The following is a 26262-nucleotide window of genomic DNA, read 5'->3' as shown; positions in this document are numbered from 1 at the left end:
TGTCCTTATTAGTCCCAATTACTTGATGCAATGTAACTATTTTTAAAATTAAATTAATTTTATTACATTTTACTTTCTGAATCGTCTCCCTCCCTACTCATCCCTACTCACCAAGAGAAATCCACCATTTGATATAATACACACATACATATGTATGTAAAATCATTCTATACAAATTTCTATTCACCAGTTATTTTTTTGGAGGTAGATAGCAACTCCCTTCATAATTCCTTTGTAGCATAATTCCTCAGAATAGCTTAGTTGTTCACAGTTATTCTTCAAACAATATTGATGTTAACTGTATACAATGATCTCTTGGTTCTAATCATTTCGCTTTTCATTATTTAATGAAAGATTTTCTATGTTTTTCTAAAATCAAGCTCATTATTTCTATAGTAATGTTCCATCACAATCATATACCACAATTTTTTTTACCTTCCATTTCCACTTCTTTGCCACCACAAAGAAAGATGCTACAATAATTTAGAATATACAGATTCTTTTCCTTTGTCCCTGGTACTTTGAGAAATAGACCTAATAGTAGTAATATAAGTCACTATTAATGTGCAAAATAGGAACCAGTTGTTTTGTAGCTTCCATCTGTTGAGATTGCTACTAGGATAAGGTTAGGGGGAGCTGGAGGGAAGCAGGCTTGAAGCGACAGAATAAACTCACTAGTTCTTAATTCACTTTGCAGAAAATAATTCTTCTAGCCAAAAAGCAGCAGACCACACACATCATTTCAAACAACATGAGGGAAAAGGATAATTAACAATTGAACTGGTGAAATGAGCTGAAAATGTCCTCCTTGCTGGCCTGACAGGTTTATTTGTTCAGTTGTTTTGTTTTTCATTTTTAAAGAGCAAGGTACAAAATATACTCCAGCTGCCATTTGGGTGTCCTGCTTTAAGCTATTTTAAATGGCAGTGATATTTTCTTAAGCACCCAGGAGGTCATAGGTCAACTGTTCCTTTTGCTTTGAAGTTTTTGCAAAAAATCTCACTTTATTGAGGCTAGAACTTGTGCCTATAATTATAGATAAGGAAACCTGTGGTTTCTATAATATATAACCAGTTTAACTCGGTAATATCTTTTTAATAATGATAATTATGCTGATAATTATGAAAATATTTTTCTTTTCTACAAAAAGGTTTCTATAATGCTAACATAAAGGAGGTATGTGGATTTTGTGAAAGAGCCCAATCCTGGATATGAGTCATGCCTAGCAGTTTGTCCCAAAGGAAATTCTGGCAAGGGAAGAACCATTTCTCATCCAAGATGGGCAGCTCTAGCCCAGGTACCCCTAAGTTCCACACTAGTGACCAAAGGGACCTGTCCCCTTATAAAACATGGTCAACATCTCACTCTGAGCCAGACTCATAGTTTGTTTCTGATGAATCTATGCTGACATTTTGTAATCATTTTTTTAGTTATTCTCCAAGAATCTCTTTATTGATCTGTTCTAGAATTTCCCAGGAATTGAAATTAACTACACTAGTCTATAGTTTGAAGACTTCTTTACCCTTTTTTTTTGAACATTGGAACATTTGTTTTTCCCCAATTTTGCAGTATTTCTCTTTTTCTTCACTGTCTTTGAAACACTATGTATACTGACTCAGCAATTATACCAGACAGTTCTTTCATTGTCTAATAATTCAATTATCTGTTTAGACCCCCTGAATTAATCCAGGACAACTAAGTTCTCTATTAAACCAGCTCCATATTTAGGTTGCTTATCAAGTGCTTTCATTAGGAGCTGAAGATAAAGTAGAAACACTGAGAAAAGGCAGCATTATTACTCTACTAAATCAACTGAAAAGTTACAACATACCTAGTAAGAATATCTTGAGGTTGTCAACAAAAAGATTTCTAGAAGCTATTAATGTTCTATTGCCATAGGTACTATCTAAATTTTGATTCATTTGTTCTTGCTTATAGCAGTAGGTTGGGGAGCATATCAGACGCTTGGGAGAATAGAATAGCATGCTCTTTCTATACAACATTAGTAAATATCCACTTCTAAAAGCAAAGTTTCATGGACTTAATTAGTGATTGATCTGTATTAACTGATAATCATGGAGAAAACATACCAGTGGGAACTCAGGTTGAAAATATTTAAAAGATACTTCAACTCCAAAAAAATTTTTGTAGAAAAAATATAGCATTCGACCTCTGGGGACCAACTTGCCAGTGCTAATTAAAGTTTAAAGTTTTAAATTAAAATTTAAAAGTCCAACAGAATTGGAATGCAAAATGCCAATCACACCCAAAGAGAGAATTATGGAGACTTAATATGAATCAAAACAAAGTATTTTCACCTTTTTGTTTGCTTTCTTTCTTGTGTTTTTTTCTTATACAACATGACAAACATGGAAATTATATTACATATATTTAACCTATATCAGATTGCTTGCCTTTTTGGAGAAAGAGAAGTGAGAAAGGGGGGGAAATTTATAACACAAAGTTTTACAAAAATGAATGTTAACAACTATGTTATGTTTATTTGGAAAAAATAAAATACTTTTGAAGAAAGTAACCTCAAATCTTAAGCTAAAAATAAAATAATACCAAAGAAACAAATGGAGAAAAATTAATAATCAAAAATTTAATATAAATAGATTAGAAAATCAAATCAAATAAAAAGGAGTAACTGGATAAGAAAACAATCCTAATACTCTATTTTATGCAATTAACATACCTCAAAAGTAAAGACATTTATAAATATTTGCATGTATTTTATAAAAAAGAAAAATTCACAATTTAATAAAAATCATTGGAGAAGCTATAATATTCTTAAAGGAACCACAAACAAAAGATTGACAACAGCACTAAACATGACTTCATCAAATAGCCTGAAACCTAAATTCTTTAAAGAAAATTGAATTTAATTACAAAAGAATATAGATAATAACACAGTTATAGTGTAATATTCATGACCCAGAACTAGAAAAATCTAAAAGAATAACCAATAAGGAAAATGTAGAATGGAACGAGTTGTTAGAGAATTTGAAGTTGAAAGACTTAAGAAATCTTCTAAATGGAAACATTAAACAATGAATACATTTCTCATCACCATATGGTACTTTTACAAAAGCAGAGGATAAAGTAGAATACTGAAAAATTAAAAAGAAGAAATGATAAACATATTCTTTGTATACAACAAAATAAAAATAAGAATATAAGAATAACATGAAAAAGAAGTCTTAGGAGAAAAATTAATAATGTCATCTTTGATAATGATCAAATAATGAGTCATAGAAATAATAACTATCATGAAAAATAGGCCAGAACTTCTGAGAATAGCAATGTAACATAATGGAAAGAATACTAACTCTGGTGCAAAAGAATTCTATTCAAATTCCATTCTGATTTTTTTCATGACCTTTTTCAATTAAGTTAACTTCCCTGGATCTCAGTTTCCCCTTCTCAAAAATGAGGAGGTTGTATTAATGCCCTCTGAAATCCCTTTCATCTCTAAATCTATGATTCCATGATCCTTTTGTGTGACATAATATTAATATCAGTTTGACAAACCTTTAATCCTATAGTTAAAAGAGAGACATTGAAATTTATCTAACAAGTAGTGGCATGGTCAGACTTATACTTTGGAAAAATAACTTTGGCAACTGAATAAAAGATGGATTGTAGTAGGGAAGAAGCTTGTTGTAATAAAATCAATCTTATAGCCATTAAAATAGTCCAGACAAGGGAGAAACTAACATAAGTTGATTCTGAGTGAAATGAGAAGGACCAGGAGATTGTTGTATACAGTACTATATCATGATCAATTCTGATGGTCGTGGCCATTTTCAACAATGAGATGAACCAAATCAGTTCCAATAGAGCAGGAATGAACCGAACCAGCTACACCCAGCAAAAGAACTCTGGGAGGCGACTATGAATCACTACATAGAATTCCCAATCCCTCTATTTTTGTCCACCTACATTTTTGATTTCCTTCACAGGACTAATTATACACTATTTCAAAGTCTGATTCTTTTTGTATATCAAAACAACTATTTGGACATGTATACATATATTGTATTTAATTTATACTTTAACATATTTAATATGTATTGGTCAATCTGCCATCTTGGCGGGGGGAGGAGGGGAAAAATTAGAACAAAAGTTTGGCAATTGTCAATGTTGTAAAATTACCCATGCATATATATGGTAAATAAAAACTATTAAAAAATGTTTTAAAAAATAGTCCAGGCAAAAGCAAAGAGGACTGAATCAAAGCATTGGCTAGGTGAACAAAAAAAGGTGACATAGACAAGAGGTATTATTAGTAGTGAAAAATGGTCAGATGCAAGAAATGGATGTTGTGAAGATGGAAATGACAAAATCTTACAACCATTTATTATATATAGTAAGTAAAAATGAAGTGTCAAGGATTATAATAAGATTGATATCACTGATAACTAAGACTATGGTAGTGTTTTCAATAGTAATGGAAAAGTTTGAAAGTAGGAAGTATTTGGAGTTGTGTTTTGAAACTGCTGAGTTTGACATGCCTACAAGATATACATTCAAGATTTATATCAGGCAATTAGTGATGTGGGACTGTTTAGCTCAGGACAGACTAAAGCTGGGTATATAGAACTGAAAAGAAAAAGATGAAAATTGACAATCTTATGCCATAGGGATTCAAAATTATTTTACCAGTCAGACCATTTTCTATGATATAATTATAATTGCAATTATTTGAATATTAATATCTGGTAATTTTCTGGACCATTTATTAAGTATAGAGGCTAATATGAACAGTAAAGATTATAGCACTGATATACAGGAATTCACACAAGCCACACAAAAAACTTTTAGTTAAGAATATATCACTCGATTTAAAAGATAAATATATTAAGGATATTTTTAAGATGCTATTGAAAATATAGGTGCAGTGAGGTTGAACTGATCAATGATGATTTAGTCTTTAAAGCATAGATGATGTACTCTGTTTAATAACAAACAACCCAAATGGAGGCTTTGTGAGACCTCTTTTAGAAGTGCTTGATGGGGAAGAATTTTTATTCTCCAATGTGGAACATAGGCTAGTATTCTCTTTCTGTTGGCTTAATGTATAGAATGGATAGTGATAAAAATCTTGATAATTTTGTCTTTATAATTTATAAATTGCTTAAATGGAAAATAATTCTCTCTCCCTCTGTTCTGCTAGCTTTCAGCTGTGGACATCTACATGGAAAAGTTGCATCAGGTTCTGGTTCTGGTTCTCTTTGTGCATATCTCTGTGTCTGTCTGTCTGTCTGTCTGTCTCTCTTCTTCCCTTTATTTCTCCATCACCATGTGTCTATGAATACATAGTATTCTATGTATACATATACATACATACATACATGCATGAATAGATGCCACTTTTGTTTAGTGTCTCTGTTGACTATGGAGTTTCAAAAAGCTGCAAGTTGCCACAAATCTGTCTAATGAAATGCATGACAGAATTTGCCAAAAGCCATACCTGATGAGGAAGTAAGTAGTTCCAAGGAATTGCCTGTTTGACCAAACCCAGCAATATTTAGCTGACAACTGAGAAATGATATTCCTAAATGTGATGGATTATCATTTATCATCTGCACTATGCCCAGAAATTAACTTGATAGGAAGAATGCCTAATATTAACCATTTAACTTGAGTCTATTCTGCCAGGGACATATGTGAATACTTAAAGGAGGCAATATACCCTGGTTGAGGTGGATTTTTTAAATGTCTTTCCTTACTATAGTTTCTTCTCTGTGCTTTCTTCTGAACTTTCTTTTCTTCGATGTGATTTTTTTTTAAATGACCCTCTTTGGGGCATGTCTACTGCAATCACTCTCCTAAGGCCACACCCCAACTAAAACTCTGGTACAAGGAGAAAAAAAATTTTAACAAATAAGAACAGTCAAACAAAATGAAGATTCATAGTAATCACAGACCCAAAATGTACATCCCTTTCTGTCCCTTAATTTTGACATCTTTCTATCAGGAGGAAGATAATATGTTTCAGAACAACTTCATCAACAATCAGTTTTCCCTAAAAAAGCAGGATATAAAATAACCTCACAAAAATAGTATTTCTATTTAGCAACAGAAAAAAAATCCAGGAAGTAATAATAGAAGGAAAAAGCCTTTCAAAATAACTCTATAATGCATAAAATATTGGGGATTCAATCAACAAAGATACATTCAGGACCTGTACTGAAGAAATTAAAAAATACTCCTTAAATTAAAAAAAAAGAAAAGTATTTGGATGGCTGATTAATGCCCATGGCTGAGCCAAACAAATATTTTTTTAAGTTACCTAATTAATTTAAAATTTTAGTGTTATCCTAATCACTATCATGGGGATATTTTAAGGAACTAGACAAATTAACAAATACACTTAAAAAACCAAAAATTCTGTTATTATAAGAAAAGGGAATAAAGAAAAAATGATTTGGGAATAGAAGGTCCAAATTTTGCATTATGATTTAATAGCAGTTATCAAAATTATCTAAAACAAGTTTAAAACTTTAAAACTATATTATTTCAGCTTATTACTTTGGCTAGGGAAGAAGTAAAAACTATTTATTTCAATAACAATGTTCAATTAACCTGAAAATATGTATTACTTAGGGAAGAATTTCCATTTTTATGAGAATTATTGAGAAAAACTAGAAAAAAATTACATAAATCAAATTTATACTAAAATCTGACATTATATAATACAATAATCTCAGATATATATGAGACGTAATATGAAAAAACACATGATTTTTTTTAATTGGAAGAGAACCAAATCTAAAAGCTTTCACAGGGAAAATTCATAATCAACTAGAGATATAGGCAATCATAAACATAAGATAGATCATCTCAATTAAATGACATTGAAAAGTTTCTACATTTAAAAAAACAACATAATTAGGAGAAGAAAGGAATTTTTCAATTAGGGTAAAAATCTTGCATAAAATATTTCTGTTAAAGGTTAGATATCAGATATGTAAGAAAGTAACACAAATATATAGAAATTAAAACTATTTCCTAATGAAAGAGAAATCTAAAGAGATAAACAGTTCTCAAAAAAGAGTTGCAAAGTATTAATCACCATATCAAAGACCTTTTCCAATCACTAATAAAAAGAGAAGTGTTCATTGAAACAACTCTGAATTTTCATTTCAACTCCCAGGAAACTGGCAAAAATGAAAATATCTGTTAGAAAATTTGTGGTAAGAAAGGTACACTAATATGATGGTGGAATAGTAAATTGGTCAAACATCCTGAAAACCAATTTAGAACCATGCTAAGAAAGGGACTACTCATGCAGCAGAGAACCAGAAATCAATTTACAAAGAAGTAAAGAAAAAATGGACATTCGTGAATATAATTTCTTATAATAATAATAATAATTATATATATATATATATATTATCTTGATCTGTTGTATATTTTGAATCCTTTCTCATGTTCTGCTGGGTATATGATAATGTTCTCTTTTGTTTTGCTTTATTTTATTTTATAATTCTTTTCTGTTTTTTTTTTTTTTTATTCCCCCCCCCCCCCCTGCCCCTTGCTGTGGCTGGGATTAAGTTTAGACTTGCCCAGGGTCACCCAGCTAGGAAGTGTTGTGTCTGAGACCAGATTTGAACTCTGGTCCTCCTGAATTCAAGGCTGGTGCTCTATCCACTGCGCCACCTAGCTGCCCCTGTTTTTCTTATTCTTTTTACAAACTACAAAAAAAAGAAAAGGATTACAATATCTATAATCTTTTACCCAGAAATTCCACTTCAGAAAAGTTTCTGACAAAAATAAGATCTTGTATACACCAAAATATTCACAGAACATCATGTCAGAGCAAAGAACTAGAAGCAAAGGAAATGCACAGGAGAACAGCTAAACAAATAGCAATGTATGAATGTAATATATTAGTATCGCACTGTACAAAAATGAATATGAATAATTCAGTATAGCATGGGAAAACATATTAATTGATAGAATGAACAACATGAGTAAAATGACATAATTAGAAAAATAATAGTAATGAAAAATTAAAATTGAATACTGTGAAATTCTGAAGATGAACTCATTTTCAAAGTATTGATAGATTCCATAGGTGTAGAATACTGCAGTTAATGGCATAAGTACTAGATTTGTCGATCAATTTTGTTGAACTATGGTTTTTCTCCTTTTTTCCTATTTTTTATTATAAAAGCTACTTTTTGAAAAGCATTGGGAAATGCCAGTGATATAAAACAAAAGATAAAAATAGTTTTTAAAGAAATAAGCCAGGATGAAAATTTTTGCTTTTTCTTTGAATTTCTTGCATTTTTCACATAGGAGAATGCATGATTGAGTATTTCAAGACATATTAATGTGTTGATATCCTAAGTATTTTTAATTGTTTCCTAATCAGACAAATATACAAATAAACAAACAAAAACTTATCAATTCACATACTTTGCAAAGCCAATGAAGTCTTCATGGTTGGTGTTAATATAAGATACCTGGATGTCAATCAGCAATAATACCTAAAAGCCAAAGAAGAACAGAAAAATTTTTGAACTCAGAACTTCAGGAAGGGCAATCTTTTAAATGCTCCAGAACCTCAAAAATCAACAATGAACTTTCACATCCCTTAATACAAATAACTAACCATTGGAGAAATCACTATACAAATTTTATTTTATTTTATTTCCTTAAGCCAACTTAGAACCAATATATGATTATGTTGAGAGAGGGCACTCCACTGGTAAATGTAAAGTAATGTAAAGTAAATGTAAAGTAGGTCCCCTAACAAATATAGTGTCCAAGTGAGGCTTATTTTTGGAAGAACATGAATGAGAGGTGCCCAGAATGGTCTGAAATGTTTAAGGTGCAATCAGGATCTTAGAAAGAAATACCCAAATGAATCAAATCATAGCAGTAACTGAAAAATTTTACAAAAGGAGTTTGCATAAAGATAGTAGTATTATAATTTGTAGGATAAGTATTAGGAATGTTTTCTTATCTACAATCTGAAATAAAGCTATTTTAATGAGAACAAGAAGGTAGCAACTCGTTGCAGAAGTCTATATGTTAAAAAAAAAATCCCTTCAGGGAAAAAAGTCCAATACCAGGAAGATCAATGAATGAGCAAGTTTCCTTTATGTCCAAAAGATAACCTAATAGCTGAAAACAGATTGCTACTATCAGTCACTTCAAAGCTCTCTAATTAACAGCTGTTAAGTAAATAAACTTAAATGGATAAAAGAACTAACTAAAGGGCCTACTGGGAATCATTAAGGGCCTTCTCCTCAGCATCATGAACCTTTTCTCTGTGATCCAAGTATAAAGGAGTTTATTCATTAATCTTACAACTCACAAGGGCATAATTGCTTAAAGGTAACTCCCAAACAGATCATTACTTAGTATAATAAGTATTTGCTGATTGATTTATAGCTAAGTGAGAACACATCTAAAATTCATGAACCAATGAGTGTACGTGTATGTGAACATGCATGTATGTGTGTGGATACATATAGTCATGCATACATGCAAACATAAGTATGTGGTTTTGTACATACCACACATATGTAAGTATATGCACATTAATTTACCCATGTGTATTTATATGTTCCTACACATATACTCATTGGTACATGAAATTCAACTGTGTTCCCAATCAGTTATATATCAATCAACAGATATTTGTTACATTAAGTAGTGATTTTTAAGCAATGATTTAGATATATGCATGTACCTAAATCATATAAATGCAAATATAAATATATATTTACATATATATTAACCTAAAGTTTCAAATTTTGAATCATAATTTCATATCCAAACTGTACTTCCCAGAGATCCAGAATATTCCTGAGCTGAGAATATGCAACCATGGGGAAACAACATGTTCAAGAGGAAATGAGAGGGAAGTCAGGTTATCAGTTAATTTTAAGGAGGGAGAGGATTTACTCCCAAGGCATCACAAGTCAGAGCTCTTCTCATGGTGAGAATCCTAAGAAATGGGAAGAGGTGTATATAACAAGTTGGGGAGGAAGCAAGAAATCATCAGTTTTAAAAGAAAAAGTATCTCATGTCTCTTACAAAGGCACATAAAGGATCTATAATTTTTGTATTACTGAAGTAGTGCTACCATAAGAAATATAATTTAAATCACTCTCCTGTTTCTTGTGCTCATGTCATGAATATCTCAGATGTTCATTGACATTAACGAATCAAAAGGTAGCTAAAAACAAATAGAAAATATATAATTATTTCATATTATGTTCTAGATAATTTCACATCTACCTTCATCTCAGGAAAATGAGAAGATATATGTCTAGGAGGAAAGGAAGATAGAACACCTTCCCTATTTTTTATATTTCCCATGAGTTATACATTGTATTTTCTCAGTGTAAAGATGCTATATCTACAATTTATGAGGTTGTCTGAGATTAAGGAATTTGATCACAGTATCAGAAGCAGAATCTGAACTCATGTCTTCCTTACTCTTGTCTATTCTTCTAACTTTTATGCAAAATTTCCTTTTATTTGAAGAAGATGATGCAGAATAAAGTGATTCTCTTGAAAGAGAAATAATCAGCTCCAGACTGATCTTTAGTACTTGAGCTTTCCAAACTAACACACCACCCAAAATGTGTCCATATTTTAATTATCAAAAATTTACTTTTTAAAGAAAAATTCTCCTAATATTATCTTAGAATTTCTACCATCTAAATCCATCAAGTCACAGCAAGGCAATACTGGGGCAAAGGCCTGAGAAATATACACATACACATGCATGCATGCACACGAATGATATTCATCAAGCCAAGAGAATTACTGCAGACCATATCTCAGAGAATATTTCCCCCTCTTGTGAACTTTTATGCAAAGCATTTAAAAAATGAGGAACTATTAAGAGTGAAAATAAAATTTTGACAATTTCCATTTTGAATGGTAATGAAAAATGATACTGATACTGGAAAGACTCAGACCCAGAGAACTGTGTTCTATAGAGAGACAGAACAGCAAAGTGGAAATAGCAATGGACTGGAAGTCAAAGATCTTCAGTTCTTGCTTGCACACTCACCAAGTATATTACTCTGATATTTCTTTATTAGCTATAAGGTCACTGAACCTTTCATAGCCTCAGTTCCCTCATCTTTAAAATGGTGATGATGCATTACTTCTGACCTCACAAAGTTTTTGTACAAAAACATATAAACACTTCATAATCTAGATTAAAGACAGATAGAGAGATTAACTGGATAGATCTATGGTATTTTAAATTCTCTTCCTTTCCCCACAATTTCTCTATTTTGGTTTTATCTTTCCTCTTATTTCCATCTCAACTCTTTTCTCACTTTTCTTTCTATGCACACCTTAAAATCAGGATGCTTAGACACTAGATAATGCTATAGACATTTAGAACTAAGAGACCTTAAAGAGTTTTACTACAATTCTCTTATTTTATGGATGAGGACACTGAGACAAACAGAGTTGAGTGACTTGCCCACGGTCACATAACTACTAAGTGTCTGAGGCCAGATTTGAATTTAGGAACATGAATCTTCCTGACTCCAATTCCAGCTCTCTATATAAGGCACCACTTAACTGCATTTTTCATAATTTTTCTGAAAAAAAGTCCAATATTAAATTGTTGTTGTTTGTAAGTTTTAAGTGACCCTTGATTAATTATTTTCTATAATATCAGTGGCCTCACAAAAGTACACTCCTCAATGAGATATTAGCAATTATAGGATTATCAAAAATCTCCTAATTCTAAAGTTAATTGGTGTACTAAGCCGCAATGATTTCCTAAAATGCTTAAAATATTTTAAAAGAAAAAAACATACAAATTATTGTCTAAAATTTCTCCTAAATAAACATATCTGCTTTATTAATTATTTCCCCACTCATCAACTTAAAATTTATTTCTTACCTGGTCTTTAGTCTTCCCTTCTCTTTCACGAATGTGGTTAGCAACAATCCGTTCTGTTTCTTCACAAAGTCTTGGAAAGTTTGCAAGCTGTAAAAAAAAAGAATAAAAACAAATTATTTAAAAACATGCTACAAAAAGAAACATGGAGGCACTGCATTGTCTTCTTTTCTGAGATTTAGGAACCTCCTTTTTATTTTTTAAATAGAGCAATAAATATCCATACTTTTGACCCAGAAGTCCCACTGCTAGACATATACCTTCAAGGGGATCAAAGCTGTAACAAAAGACCTCACCTGCACCAAAATATTCATTGGAGCACTTAGCAAAAAGAAGGAAACAAAATATATGCTTTTTAATCGGAGAAGAGCTAAACAAACTGAGGTTTATGAATACCTCATGGAAATAACCGAATGCCACTATATTATTTAAATAAAAGTTGAAAAATCATACATAATTAACATTAAGAGAAGCTTGGGAAGACAGATACATAGTAAAATAAGCGCAAGAATAACAACAAAATAAAATGTAAGCAATTATGATATAAAAGAAAAAAGAACCAAATAAAAATTAAAAAGAATTATTACATAACTATAATGGCCAAAGTGGGCCCCAGAGAACAGAAAACTCTGCCTCTCTCCAGTTGATGCAAAGGTTGAGATTTTTATATTTATGTAATATTTTATAGACTGGGAGGCACAACTGGTATACTAAATACTGTAGTTGACTTAATCACTTTTCTATTTCTCTTAAAATTTTTGTTACTGCAAATGATTTGTTGGAAGAGGAAAGATATAGTCAGAAATGAATGTGATATAAAAACAAAAAGTATCAAGAAAAATCATATATTTCAATTTTAAAATACATCATCAAAAAGATAAAGTAATAGATAAAGTAATGTGTAGTCAAGGAAATCTACAAAACTATTATTATCACTGAAAAATAATATTTTTAAAAACAGCAAATAAAATAAAAATAATAGCTATGTGGGGAAATAAAATTAACAACTTCAAATACCAAAGAAAAGCATTTAAAAGACTATAGAATGAACATTTGACAAATATCGATGAAAATGTTTTACTGTCATATCTTTTTCATTAGAAAGCATGAAAAGATTTCATCTCAGGCAAAACAAAGCAAAGAGTTTTTACAATTTTCCAGATAATTCAAACCAATCACATATTCATCTGACTGTGGGACCCAAGATTCCTTAGTCTTGAATAATTTTGCTACTGTTAAGAATTCTTTCTCTCTCTCTTTTTAGTAGAAATCTCTACAAAACCAAAAACAATGAACATTTATCAAGTGACTATTTCAAATGCTATGGCAGGTGCTAGAAATACTAAAACAAATGAAACAGTCCCTGTCCTTAAGGAATTAAAAGTCTGTAGGGAGAAATAATATGTACACAGATAAATATGTCCCATATAAAGAAAATGTAAGGACTGGTAAAGACTGTAAAAGCTGAAGGATTAGAAAAGGCCTCCTGTAGGAGGCAATATTTAGTTGAGCTTTAGGGAATTTTAGAAGGGACCTGAGAACAAAGTACATTCTAGGAATATCAGAAGGAATGCCATATGTGAGGAGCAGCAGGCAGGCGAATTTCACAAGCACCAAAAAATAATAAGTTGGAAATATAGTTTGTAAGCATGTGGTAGAGGGTTTTAAATGACTAACAGAAGAGTTTGCATTTGATCTTAGAGGTATTAGGTGTTTACTGATATCTGGTGTTTACTGAGTAAGGACATGGTCCCACTTGTGCTTTAAAAATAATTGCCATGCTCATCTCCAAAATATACAGAGAATTGACTTTAATTTATAAGAAATCAAACCATTCTCCAATTGATAAATGGTCAAAGGATAAGAACAGACAATTCTCAGATGATGAAATTAAAACTATTTCCACTCATATGAGTGTTCCAAATCACTATTGATCAGAGAAATACAAATTAAGACAACTCTTGAGATATCATTACACACCTGTCAGATTGGCTAAGATGACAGGAATAAATAAAGATGAATGTTGGAGGGGCTGTGGGAAAACTGGGACACTGATGCATTGTTGGTGGAGTTGTGAAAGAATCCAACCATTCTAGAGAGCAATCTGGAATTATGCCCAAAAAGTTATCAAAATGTGCATACCCTTTGACCCAGCCATACTACTACTGGGCTTATATCCCAAGGAAATACTAAAGAGCGGAAAGGGACCTGTATGTGCCAAAATGTTTGTGGCAGCCCTTTTTGTAGTGACTAGAAATTGAAAAATGAATGGATGTCCATCAATTGGAGAATGGTTGGGTAAATTATGGTATATGAAGGTTATGGAATATTATTGCTCTGTAAGATATGACCAGCAGGAGGAATACAGAGAGGCTTGGAGAGACTTACGTCAACTGATGCTGAATGAAATGAGCAGAACTAGGAGATCACTGTACACTTCAACAATGATAGTGTATGAGGATGTATTCTGATGGAAGTGGATATCTTCAACATAGAGAAGAGCTAATCCAATTCCAATTGATCAATGATGGACAGAATCAGCTACACCCAGAAAAGGAACACTGGGAAATGAGTATAAACTGTGAGCATTGTTTTTTGTTTTTCTCCCCAGGTTATTTTTACCTTCTGAATACAATCCTTCCTTTGCAACAACAACAACCACAAAATTTCGGTTCTCCACATATATATTGTACCTAGGATATACTATAAGATATTTAATATGTATGGGAATGCCTGCCATCTAGGGGAGGGGGTGGAGGGAAGGAGGGGAAAAATTCGGAACAGAAGGGAGTACAAGGGATAATGTTGTAAAAAAAAATTACCTATGCATATATACTGTCAAAAAAAAGTTATAATTATAAAATTAAATAAAAAAAATAATTGCCATGGCAGCCAAGTGGAGCAATGATGTCAATGTCAAACAGAAATGGATTCCTGCTAGCCACATATACAGAAACCGACAAATATACATTATCTGTGTTGTATTGTATTTTTGTTTATTTTGTTAAAAAAAAATCTCCCAATTATATTTTATCCTAGCTCAAGTATCCCCTGGGAGTTTTGTAGATAGATATAGGCAATGAATTTGACACATCTAGTGTGGAGAATACTTTGGAGAAATGAGAGGCATGAGGCAAGAGAACAACTAGGAAGTTATTTCAATAGTCCCAGGTAACAAAGGCCTAGGTCCGTGATCATGCACAGAGAGAGAAGATATATGTAGGAGATGACGTCAAAGCAAAATGTTGATGACTGGCAATTGATTGGTCCTTCCAAGCTGGCTCTATTACTATTCTTTATTCCATCCTCAATCTGTGCCTTTACATAGTCTGTCTACATACCTAAAATGCTTCATTTCCTCTTGTAGAATCCCTGATTTCCTTCAAAATTCAATTTAAATTCTACTTCCCACATTAGGTGTCTCCTGATTGCCCACTATGAGAAAATGAAGTGATTCCAAAGTCATAAAATTGAATCAACAGGATGATACTAGAAATAGAAAAGTTTGGAAAAGAAGCTGATAGATGGGAGTGATGATGATGATAATGACGATGATGATAAGGAGGAGGAAGGTAAGTCTATTCACTAGCACACATTATTCTGTTATGATAAGGAAAGAACAATTTTACTCTTACAATAAATAGCATTAGAGTTATAGCACCTGGAGGCAACTCCAAATTTACATAGTGGGTCCTCATAAGGTCCTCTAGGTCTTACTTTCTCCCTTGACTCTATACCCTGCCCCAGTGTCAGCCACTGCCCTATACACCACCACTGGTACCACTATCCACTCTACTACAACAGTCCAAAGATTAGCTGAATTTCCTTCTATGATTTGTCTCCCCAATAAGGTTTGGTATTCATAAGAGGAAGAATAGCCTTGCTATTTCCATTTGTATCCCCAGTACTTGGCACATAATAAGCATTTATTAGATTTTTTTTCTTTTATTACCATTTCTCTGAATTCAAGGTCCTCTGCAGATTTGCCTTGGCTTCAAACCATAAGCCCCAATTTTTCTAATCTACTTTAAAACAAAACTATTTCAAATAAAGGGAGTTTAATGAAAGAATAAAGGAAGAGAAGTTGAAACAAAATATTTCTCTTATAAACCTCTTATAAACTCTTCCACAAATAGATACACTTTCAGTTGACAAATACATGTAGAAAACATGCATGGAAGTATATGAAGGTAGGAAACATGTTACCAGGAGACACATGGCATTTTATAAATGTGAGAAACACATGATCAGGGTACTTTCAAGGAAGAGCACACACAGAAAACACATGTAGGCAGCGGAACAGTCCTGTAGGGCTGCTGCTATCTTCTGGTGACATCACCACATCTTTCCCTAAGCCTACTGATTACTGACCTCATGTTGTCCATAAGCTTGACACTGACTTGCTGTTCTTATAGGCAATACCAATTGCTTCTAAGTATGAATTCAGTTGTATCTTCTCTATGTTATCTTAAATTTCTCTCTTCCCTCTCCCTGACTCTCTCCCTGTTCTTCTCTCTCTCCCTCTCCCCCCCTCCTTTTTTCCTTTCCTCCATCCCCATCCCTCCTTCTCTCTCTCTCTCTCTCTCTCTCTCTCTCTCTCTCTCTCTCTCTCTCTCTCTCTCTCTCTCTCTCTTTCTCTCTCGTTAGACTGTGAGCCTCTTGACATTAGGTAATGTCTTTTGCTTTTTCTTTGTATCTCTAACTCTTAGACCCTGCTTAATATACAGCAAATATTTAATACCTAAGACAATTGAAGGGATAATTCCCAGACAAGAACTGGCTTTTCTTCATTTGCATAAAATATACATACAGCGCTTTTGCCAGCCTGGTTAGTCTTAGTATTCCAGGTCCAATTGAATGTCTCCTGTGAAAATAATTGTCTTCTTGATTGTATTACACAGAACATATTAAGTTGTAGGGAAACATCTCCTGGACAATCTCAAATATAAATCATACAAATGAAAAGAAATAACTAAACTGAAAAGAAATAATAGTGATAATAGAGTGTAGGAAAGCATTAGAAATTTCATTAACAAAATTTAGAAAAGAGTATAGCCAAAAAATGTTTTTTTGAAATGCAAAATAGTAGCAATAATAAATCTTTATTCATAAACTAAGTAGCTGGCTGTTGAAGCATTTCAGACTTTGGATCTTCAGTGAGTTAAAAAAAAAAAAGATTAAAACTAATTATATAATCTTAGAAAGTATAGATAAATAAGTCCTGCTTCCAAGCTACTTCCCTAGAGATTGGTGGTTCATAAACATCAAAAGGCAAAAGTTTTTAAATTATCCAGGCTGACTATATGTTGGAACAGTTTATCCAGAAGTGAGTAATTATAATATTATAATTGTCTTACAAAATAATATAGTAGACTGGAAAGGAATGGAGAGGTAACCATGTTTGAGTTCTCAGTAGTTTTCAGTAGACTGGTAGACCAGAAAAGGTGTACTCTGGAAAAAATCGTCTTATGAAGGATATAAAAATAAAAATATTGAAAGAGGGTTGATAAGTTCAGAATTTAGTAGTCACTGAAACACAAAGCAATTTGTGTGAATCCCTTGTTGGTGTTGCTGGAAATGTTGCAGAAGCATAAAAATTAAAATGTTAGTTTAAAATGCTCCTGGGCAGTAAAAGAGCATGTAATATGATGCCACATATAAATATAGGGAGGCCTGCTCTCAATTTAGGGCACAAGTCCCAATTCTTGCCCTTATGATTCACACAGGAAGAGAAACAAAACACAGTCATTCAAAGTTATTGCTGATCAGGCCTTCCGCCACTCACCTCATTAGGGAAATAGCTCATACAAAAATAAGCTGTACCAGGAGTCTCCGATCCGTTTTCATTTCCCTTTGCTTAAAGAACAATCGACTTTGCCTACTCAGCTCTATCCCTTAATTCATTTATTTTCCTTCCTTTATTTCTAATTCCTTACTCTACTTCCCCTCCCTAACACACACACACACACACACATCATTTCTATATCAATTTCATTTTACCCTTAGATATTGTCTAACAAATCCAAGTATTCAGAATTAGATTTTTTTTATCTGACCCAGACAAACCCTGTTCATACATTTTTTTTACAAGTGAACAGTAATACTTTGTTGTTTGCCTAATGTTACTTTCACTATTCAGTAACAGTAGAAGTATAAGTTATCAAGAAACAAAACTTTTGCTACTTGCTACACATACATATGTGGTTTATTTAAGTTTGCAATAACATTATACCCCCCAAAAAAAGGGGCAATCCATATGAATGTTCATATTTAGATTTTTATGATATTGACAATGAAATATAAATTGTGTTTTATGTATGTTAATCATTGAATCATTTACATGGTATAAAGTATGTAACTAACCTTTCTGATTCATTTACAAAGTTAATGTTGTTTGCTATATCTTCATGCATTTCAGTTAGGAAATTTAGTGTTAACAGTAAATAAAAAATCAATAAAATTTTATTAAATACCTACTATATGCCAGTAACTGAGATAAGCTCTGAAAATACAAATATATAAAAAAAGAAAGAAAAATAAAACAGTCCTTGGGTTTTAAGAACTTAGAGGGAGGCAAAACACAAAAGGAAGCTGAAAATCTGGTGGACAGGTGGAGGGAAGAGTCAATCATTATGGAAGCACATGTGGAAAACCCAAAGAACTTCAAAATGAATGTGAGATTCTGACTGATGAGAGCTTTCTTGATCAAGCTACAATTTTTAAGTATTTTTTACAGACTTCTAAGTCTCTCGGAACAAACTTAATGACTGGCACATTATAGATGCTTCATAAATGTTTATTGATTGACCTTTTCCCATTCACTACATAGAAGCTACCAGGAAGGAAAAAATGGGGTAATATGGTAGAGTAGAAAAGAGAGCTAAGTTTGAAGAGGATCTTGCCAAAGTCCTAGACCTGCCACTGATAGTGTATTCCTACACAAATCATTAAATTAAACAGACCTCAAGTTTTCTCGTCTGTAAAATGGAGTAGATATCGTGTAAAGCACCTAGATGATACTTTAAATCTGTGATCCTACATGATTGGATAGCTTCTAAGTCACGTTCTAACTGTAAACAACAACTTCTACCTTTCTGGCCTTTCAATTCACATGAAAATAAATGCCAGTATCTAGTCACAATATACTCATACTAGAAAGAAATACTAGTCACTAGATACAAATACTAGACAGAGCTACTAAGTCATCTGTGTGTACACCAATAACATGGAACCCAATGACAGTCTTTTCTTTAATCATCAGAACTAAGATACTTCCTAATTGCTGAAAAAAACAGTTTTTTAGCTTCTTGATAAACTTTTAGACATTTTATTAAAATAATAGCCATTTCTTTTAGCAAACAAGCAACTTGCAATTCTTTTTCTTTTTTCTTTTCTTTTTTTTTTTTTTTTAAACACATCTTATTTTTCCTTTCTTTTTTTGGGTGTGATGCAATTGGGATAAGTGATTTGGTCAGGATTACACAGCTAGTAAGTGTTAAATGAGGCTAGATTTGAATTCAGGTTTCCTGATTCCAAGGTCAGTGCTTTATCCACTGAGACATCTAGTTGCCCCAGTACATCTAATTTTTTGCAGAATTCTTTAGGGATTATATTACACACACACATACACACACATGTACATATACTATTTTATATACTATATATATTTTATTTGTGATACAATGAAAGCATACTCCTATCATTTATACTACACAATTATTCATATATTACAACATTGCACATAAGTGTACTATTTTACATGTATATAGTTTATTTTATGATACAATGAGAGTATACTTCTCAAGAGGAGCACATTAAAATATCAAATTCCTTTCAAAAAGCAAACTTTTTAACAATTCAAATGAGAAAATAAACAAGTTTTTAAATTTAAATTTAAAATTCTTTCATAATGGTAGATGCTAGCCTAACTCAAAAAATTGTTTGGAACTTTAATGAAACAATATATATGAGAACATTTTGAAATATTAAAAGTGAAACACAGCTTTGTCATTTTCTGATTTTTTTGCTTCTGCTCTGGTCAGACAACAAAAAAAATTGAATTTGCATGGTCAGCTGACTTTTATGAGTCAAGATAAATCTCATTTTAGAAAAGAAGATTGTATTCTGAAAAGAAAATATATTAATATTTCCATGCCATCCACATTTTGTGGAAACCACCAATATTCTTACATCAAAAAACTCTAAAAAGAGCTCTCCAAAGAGATGCAACAATTCACTATGAGTGTGTTTGACCAAAACAAACAAAAACACCTTTTTTTCTTTATTAGACTAAAAGTGAATATTTAGACCAAGAAGAATTTCTGTATAGGAAAAACAAGAGTTCAAATTTCATGGATCTAAGCAGGAAACATGCAAATTTTCCTTAAATTTCAGAGAATTACAAAATCATCAATTTTAATGTTGGAAGGGCCTTCAGTAATCATCTAATATATCTAATACATTAATGAATCTTCTTTGTAACATACATGACAAATAGTCACCCACTCTCTAAAGGCCTCCATGGAGAGTACTTACCACTTCCTTAGTCAATCTATTCCATTTTTGCATAATCTTGTTAGGGAAATTTTTCTTAGCATCAAGACTAAACTTATCTCTGCCATTTCTACATATTGCTTCTGATTCTACCATCTGATCAAAAAGAATAAGTCTAACCCCTTTTTAAGTCCTTTAAATACTTGAATATAATAATCTTATTTCTCTTGAGTCTTTTCTTCTCTAGGACAAACATGTATAGTTACATCAACTAATCTTCTAATGGATTCAAATCCTTTCACAATTCTGTTTGTACTTCTCTGGACAATCTCCACCTTTTTAGTATAATTTTTAATGGTGGTATGCCAAAATATAACATTCCATATGAGGTAAAAAGATCACAGCATTTTCAAGATATTATATCCCTATTTATGTAACTATATCTCTTTTAATAAGAGCTAATCATATTAGCTTTGTTAGCTGTCACATCATACTGCTTACTCATATTGAGCTTGAAGATCACTAAATCACTCAGTTGTTTTACAAAATAACTATTGCATCATCATTCTTCCTCATTGTGAAGTTGACTTTTGTAACCATGATTTATCACTATTAAATTTCATATTGGATACATGAATAAAAATAATGTTAAGTGTTTACTATGTGTCAATCACTGAGCTCAGATCTGAGGGTACAAATACAAAAAGCTCAAGGAACTTACATTCCAATAGCAAAAAAACAGCCACAAAAGTGATTGCCAAGAAGGGATGTTTTAATTTGGGAAATCACAGAGATGTTTAATAAAATTATAGGAAGATTGAGTCACATATACAGGAACAGTATTATTGATGTAATTATCATCTCCAGAAAAGGAGAGATAAAAACAGTTGGGGGGGGGAGGGAGAAATGCTTTATGTAATGGTATGACCACAGTGCTTCATGGTGGATACTTCTTAGATATGGGGAATCTCCACCAATCAGAAATACAGGAAAGAGTAGAGTACCAGAAGAGAGGTGGAAGGTGGATAGACAGGGGAGCACAAAGATAGCTAGATGAAAGGTACTCTTAGTTTCAATAAAATGTTCTTTTCTCTCAGAAACGTTTTAGCAACGAACTATGATCTAATGTGTTAGTTATCCCTCCTAGATTTGGGTCTTCTGCAAATTTCAGGAGAGGTTATTTATGTCTTTATCCAACTCACTGATTAAGAAATGTGAAATTTCATAGGTCCTGACACCAATTGTCAAGATTTACAATACATGTCCAGCCATTGTACTTAATCATTAAAAAATATCTTTGATTCCAAACATCTAACCAGTTCTGAATTCATCCAAAATTTTTCATTTTATCCATATCTAAATATATTTTCCACAAGATTAGCATTAGATATTTTATCAAAAGCATTGCTACAATCTACTAAATTATGTCCACAAGATTTCCCTTATATACTAGTTTAGTAATCTTATCAAAAAAGAAATGAGTTAGTATTGTTTGATTGATTCTTAATGAAGTCAAGCTGATTGCCCTTTCTGTATGTTAAATAACAATTCCTACAAGGATCCATTCTAGAATTGTGCCAGCAAAATATCAAGGTCACCTATAGTTTGAAGAGTGCACTGTTTTCCTTTTCTTGAAAACCAAATTGTTTGCCTCTAATCTTGTGGCACCTCTCCCATTTCTATGATCCCTGAAATATTACTGACAATGGCTCAGCAATCATATCTGCCAGGTATTTCATTAATGAGGATGAGGGTCAAGAGCCAAGTGACTAGAATTCCTCAAAGAAAAGAAAATGCTCTATCACAGTCTATGTCTTTACACAACTTGGTAATAATATTGGTATAATTTTCACTTTGCCATTTTTAGCATAAACATTATCTTTGCAGAAAAAATGAATGTAAAATAAGAACTAATCAGTTCTGCCTTCCTTCTCCTATAAGTTATGTCACATTCACCCCAATCAATAGTCCTGTCCACTCTGTGATTATCCTTTTTTCTCCAAAAAGTTTTAGTTATTCTTAATTTAACACATTAGCGTGTAAGCCTTCTTGATACTATCTTTATGGGATCACGATACAATCATTCTGTTAGTCTTGTTTGTTTCCATATCCTAGCCATTTCTTTTAAAAATACAAGTTGCATGTTGAGTTCCATGTATGCCCATATCAGTTTTTTTTCAAACAGATCTCACTTTTCCTTTCCTTTTTTTTTTTCTTTTGGCTGAGGCAATTAAGGTTAAGTGACTTGCCCAGGGTCCCACAGCTAGGAAGTGTTAAGTGTGTGAGACCAGGTTTGAACTCAGGTCCTCCTGACTTCAGGGCTGGCGCCCTATTCACTGCACCGTCTCATTGCCCCCACTTCTCCTTTCTTAATGAAATTATCTCTCTTGTTGTTTCAGAATTTTATTCCAGAGCATCCTTCATCCCCAGTAGACTGACATAAAGAATGTTACTTAGTGAAATCCTTGGAAACTCTCCTCTGAAGCATTTAACATTTACTTTCCCCAAATCTAGGGTTCATGTAAAGCTTTTGGATTTCGTCTCTTCAATAAGTATTTCTTGTAGAAAATTATAGACCAATCTCCTTAATGAATATTGATGCTAAAATCTTAAATAAGATATTAGCAAAAAGACTTCAGAAAATCATCTCCAGGATAATACACTATGATCAAGTAGGATTTATTCCAGGAATGCAGGGCTGGTTTAATATTAGGAAAACTATTAATATAATTGACCATATTAATAATCAAATTAATAAGAACCATATGATCATCTCAATAGATGCAGAAAAAGCATTTGACAAAATCCAACATCCATTCCTACTAAAAACTCTTGAGAGTATAGGAATAAATGGACTATTCCTTAGAATAATCAGGAGCATATATTTAAGACCTTCAGTAAGCATAATATGCAATAGAAATAAACTGCAACCTTTCCCAGTAAGATCAGGAGTGAAACAAGGTTGCCCACTATCACCATTACTATTCAATATAGTACTAGAAACGCTAGCCTCGGCAATAAGAGCCGAGAAAGAGATTCAAGGAATTAGAGTAGGAAATGAGGAAATTAAACTGTCACTTTTTGCAGATGACATGATGGTATACTTAGAGAACCCCAAAGACTCTGCTAAAAAGCTACTAGAAATAATTCAAAATTTCAGCAAAGTGGCAGGATACAAAATAAATCCACATAAATCCTCAGCATTTTTATATATCACTAACAAAATGCAACAGCAAGAGATACAAAGAGAAATTCCATTCCAAACAAATGTTGAGAGTATAAAGTATTTGGGAATCCATCTACCAAAGAAAAGTCAGGAATTATATGAGAAAAATTACAAAACACTTGCCACAAAAATAAAATCAGATTTAAATAATTGGAAAGACATTCAGTGCTCTTGGATAGGCCGAGCGAATATAATAAAGATGACAATACTCCCCAAACTAATCTATTTATTTAGTGCTATACCAATCAGACTCCCAAGAAACTACTTCAATGACCTAGAAAAAATAACAACAAAATTCATATGGAAGAATAAAAGGTCGAGAATTGCAAGGGAACTAATGAAAAAAAACTCAGAGGAAGGTGGTCTAAGTGTACCTGATCTAAAGCTATATTATATAGCAGCAGTCACCAAAACCATTTGGTATTGGATAAGAAATAGACCGGTAGATCAGTGGAACAGATTAGATACAAAGGACAAAAAAGGATACAGCAACCTAATCTTTGACAAACCCAAAGATACCAACATTAGGGATAAAAATTCATTATTCGGAAAAAACTGTTGGGAAAACTGGAAATTAGTATGGCAGAAATTAGATATGGATCCACACTTAACACCATATACCAAGATAAGATCAAAATAGGTCCATGATTTAGGCATAAAGAGGGAGATAATAAATAGATTAGAGGAACAGAGGATAATCTACCTCTCAGACTTGTGGAGGAGGAAGGAATTTATGACCAGAGGAGAACTAGAGATCATTATTGATCACAAAATAGAAGATTTTGATTACATCAAACTAAAAAGTTTCTGTACAAATAATACTAATGCAAACAAGATTAGAAGGGAAGTAACAAATTGGGAAAATATTTTTAAAAACAAAGGTTCCGACAAAGGTCTCATTTCCAAAATATATAGAGAACTGACCCTAATTTATAAGAAACCAAACCATTCTCCAATTGATAAATGGTCAAAGGATATGAACAGACAATTCTCAGAGGAAGAAATTGAAACTATATCCACTCACATGAAAGAGTGTTCCAAATCACTACTGATCAGAGAAATGCAAATTAAGACCACTCTGAGATACCACTACACACCTGTCAGATTGGCTAAGATGACAGGAACAAATAATGATGAATGTTGGAGGGGATGTGGGGAAACTGGGACACTAATACATTGCTGGTGGAGTTGCGAAAGAATCCAGCCATTCTGGAGAGCAATCTGGAATTATGCCCAAAAAGTTATCAAACTGTGCATACCCTTTGACCCAGCAGCGCTACTACTGGGATTATATCCCAAAGAAATACTAAAGAGCAGAAAGAGACATATATGTGCCAAAATGTTTGTGGCAGCTCTTTTTGTTGTAGCTAGAAACTGGAAGATGAATGGATGTCCATCAGTTGGAGAATGGTTGGGTAAATTGTGGTATATGAATGTTATGGAATATTATTGCTCTGTAAGAAATGACCAGCAGGAGGAATACAGAGAGGCCTGGAGAGACTTAAATCAACTGATGCTGAGTGAAATGAGCAGAACCAGAAGATCACTGTACACTTCAACATCAATACTGTATGAGGATGTATTCTGATGGAAGTGGAAATCTTCAACATAAAGAAGATCCAACTCACTTCCAGTTGATCAATGATGGACAGAGGTAGCTACACCCAGAGAAGAAACACTGGGAAGTGAATGTAAATTGTTAGCACTAATATCTGTCTGCCCAGGTTGCATGTACCTTCGGATTCTAATGTTTATTGTGCAACAAGAAAATGATATTCACACACATGTATTGTACCTAGACTATATTGTAACACATGTAAAATGTACGGGATTGCCTCTCATCGGGGGGAGGGAATAGAGGGAGGGGGGGATAATTTGGAAAAATGAATAAAAGGAATAATATTATAAATATATATATGTAATAAAAAATTTAAAAAAAAGGGAACCAGGTTAAAATGCAATTGGGGAATATTTAATAAAAAAAAAAAAAAAAAAAGTATTTCTTGTAGGGAATAGTCACTTTCCCCAAGAATTCCCAATACTTCCACCACAGTAGCCCATTCCCATGTGGTAATGCCAATAAAATCAAGAAAAGAATTTATCCAAATATGTAGCCTTTTCCTTGTTTTTATTAATATCTTTCTTGTTTCCCTTTTTTTAATGAATTCTGATGAAAATGAAGTTTAATTGTAATCTACTTTCTTCCTTCCTTTTTCCTTGTTTTCAGTGTTCTACTTCTGGACCCAAATTATGAAAGATAATTTCACCTCTCCTCTACCCCCCCAATTATTTTTCCTTTTCCTTCCTTTCCTTTCTTCATTAAGATCATAAAAATGTAACAAAAACACTCTCAATCCTTCTGATTCCATCTACATATCTTGATAATATTATGGTTTTTTTAAACAGGATACATATTATTCTCCCAAATTAGATTGTCAGCAGTTCATCATTGTTCATTCCTTTCTGCTCTCTCATATTTATATTTTTAATGTTTCATTTGATTTCTGATTTTTTATTTCGAAATTTATTTGTAGCTTTGGCCTTTTCATCAGGAATGTTGGAAGTCCTCTATTCCATTAAAGATTAATCCTTATCCTGTGTGATTATATTCACTTTAGATGACTGAGTCTATTTTGGCTGTAAGCCT

General features: G+C 32.5%; 1 protein-coding gene across 6 annotated transcripts in view; it reads right to left on the bottom strand.

Annotated features, from left to right (window-relative positions):
• The window catches only part of DNM3 (dynamin 3), a 562491-nt gene that overhangs the window by 361033 nt on the left and 175196 nt on the right, over nucleotides 1-26262 (bottom strand). For all 6 annotated transcript variants that reach the window (XM_074308351.1, XM_074308353.1, XM_074308348.1 and 3 more), the window contains exons 11-12: nucleotides 11900-11986; nucleotides 8431-8501 (exon numbers count right to left, since the gene is read on the bottom strand). In XM_074308351.1, coding sequence (XP_074164452.1) covers nucleotides 8431-8501; nucleotides 11900-11986 — 158 coding nt within the window. The remainder of the gene's footprint in view (nucleotides 1-8430; nucleotides 8502-11899; nucleotides 11987-26262) is intronic.

This window comes from Sminthopsis crassicaudata, chromosome 4, assembly GCF_048593235.1.
Source record: "Sminthopsis crassicaudata isolate SCR6 chromosome 4, ASM4859323v1, whole genome shotgun sequence".
Taxonomy (NCBI): Eukaryota; Metazoa; Chordata; class Mammalia; order Dasyuromorphia; family Dasyuridae; genus Sminthopsis; species Sminthopsis crassicaudata.
This window is presented reverse-complemented; position numbering and strand designations above follow the sequence as displayed.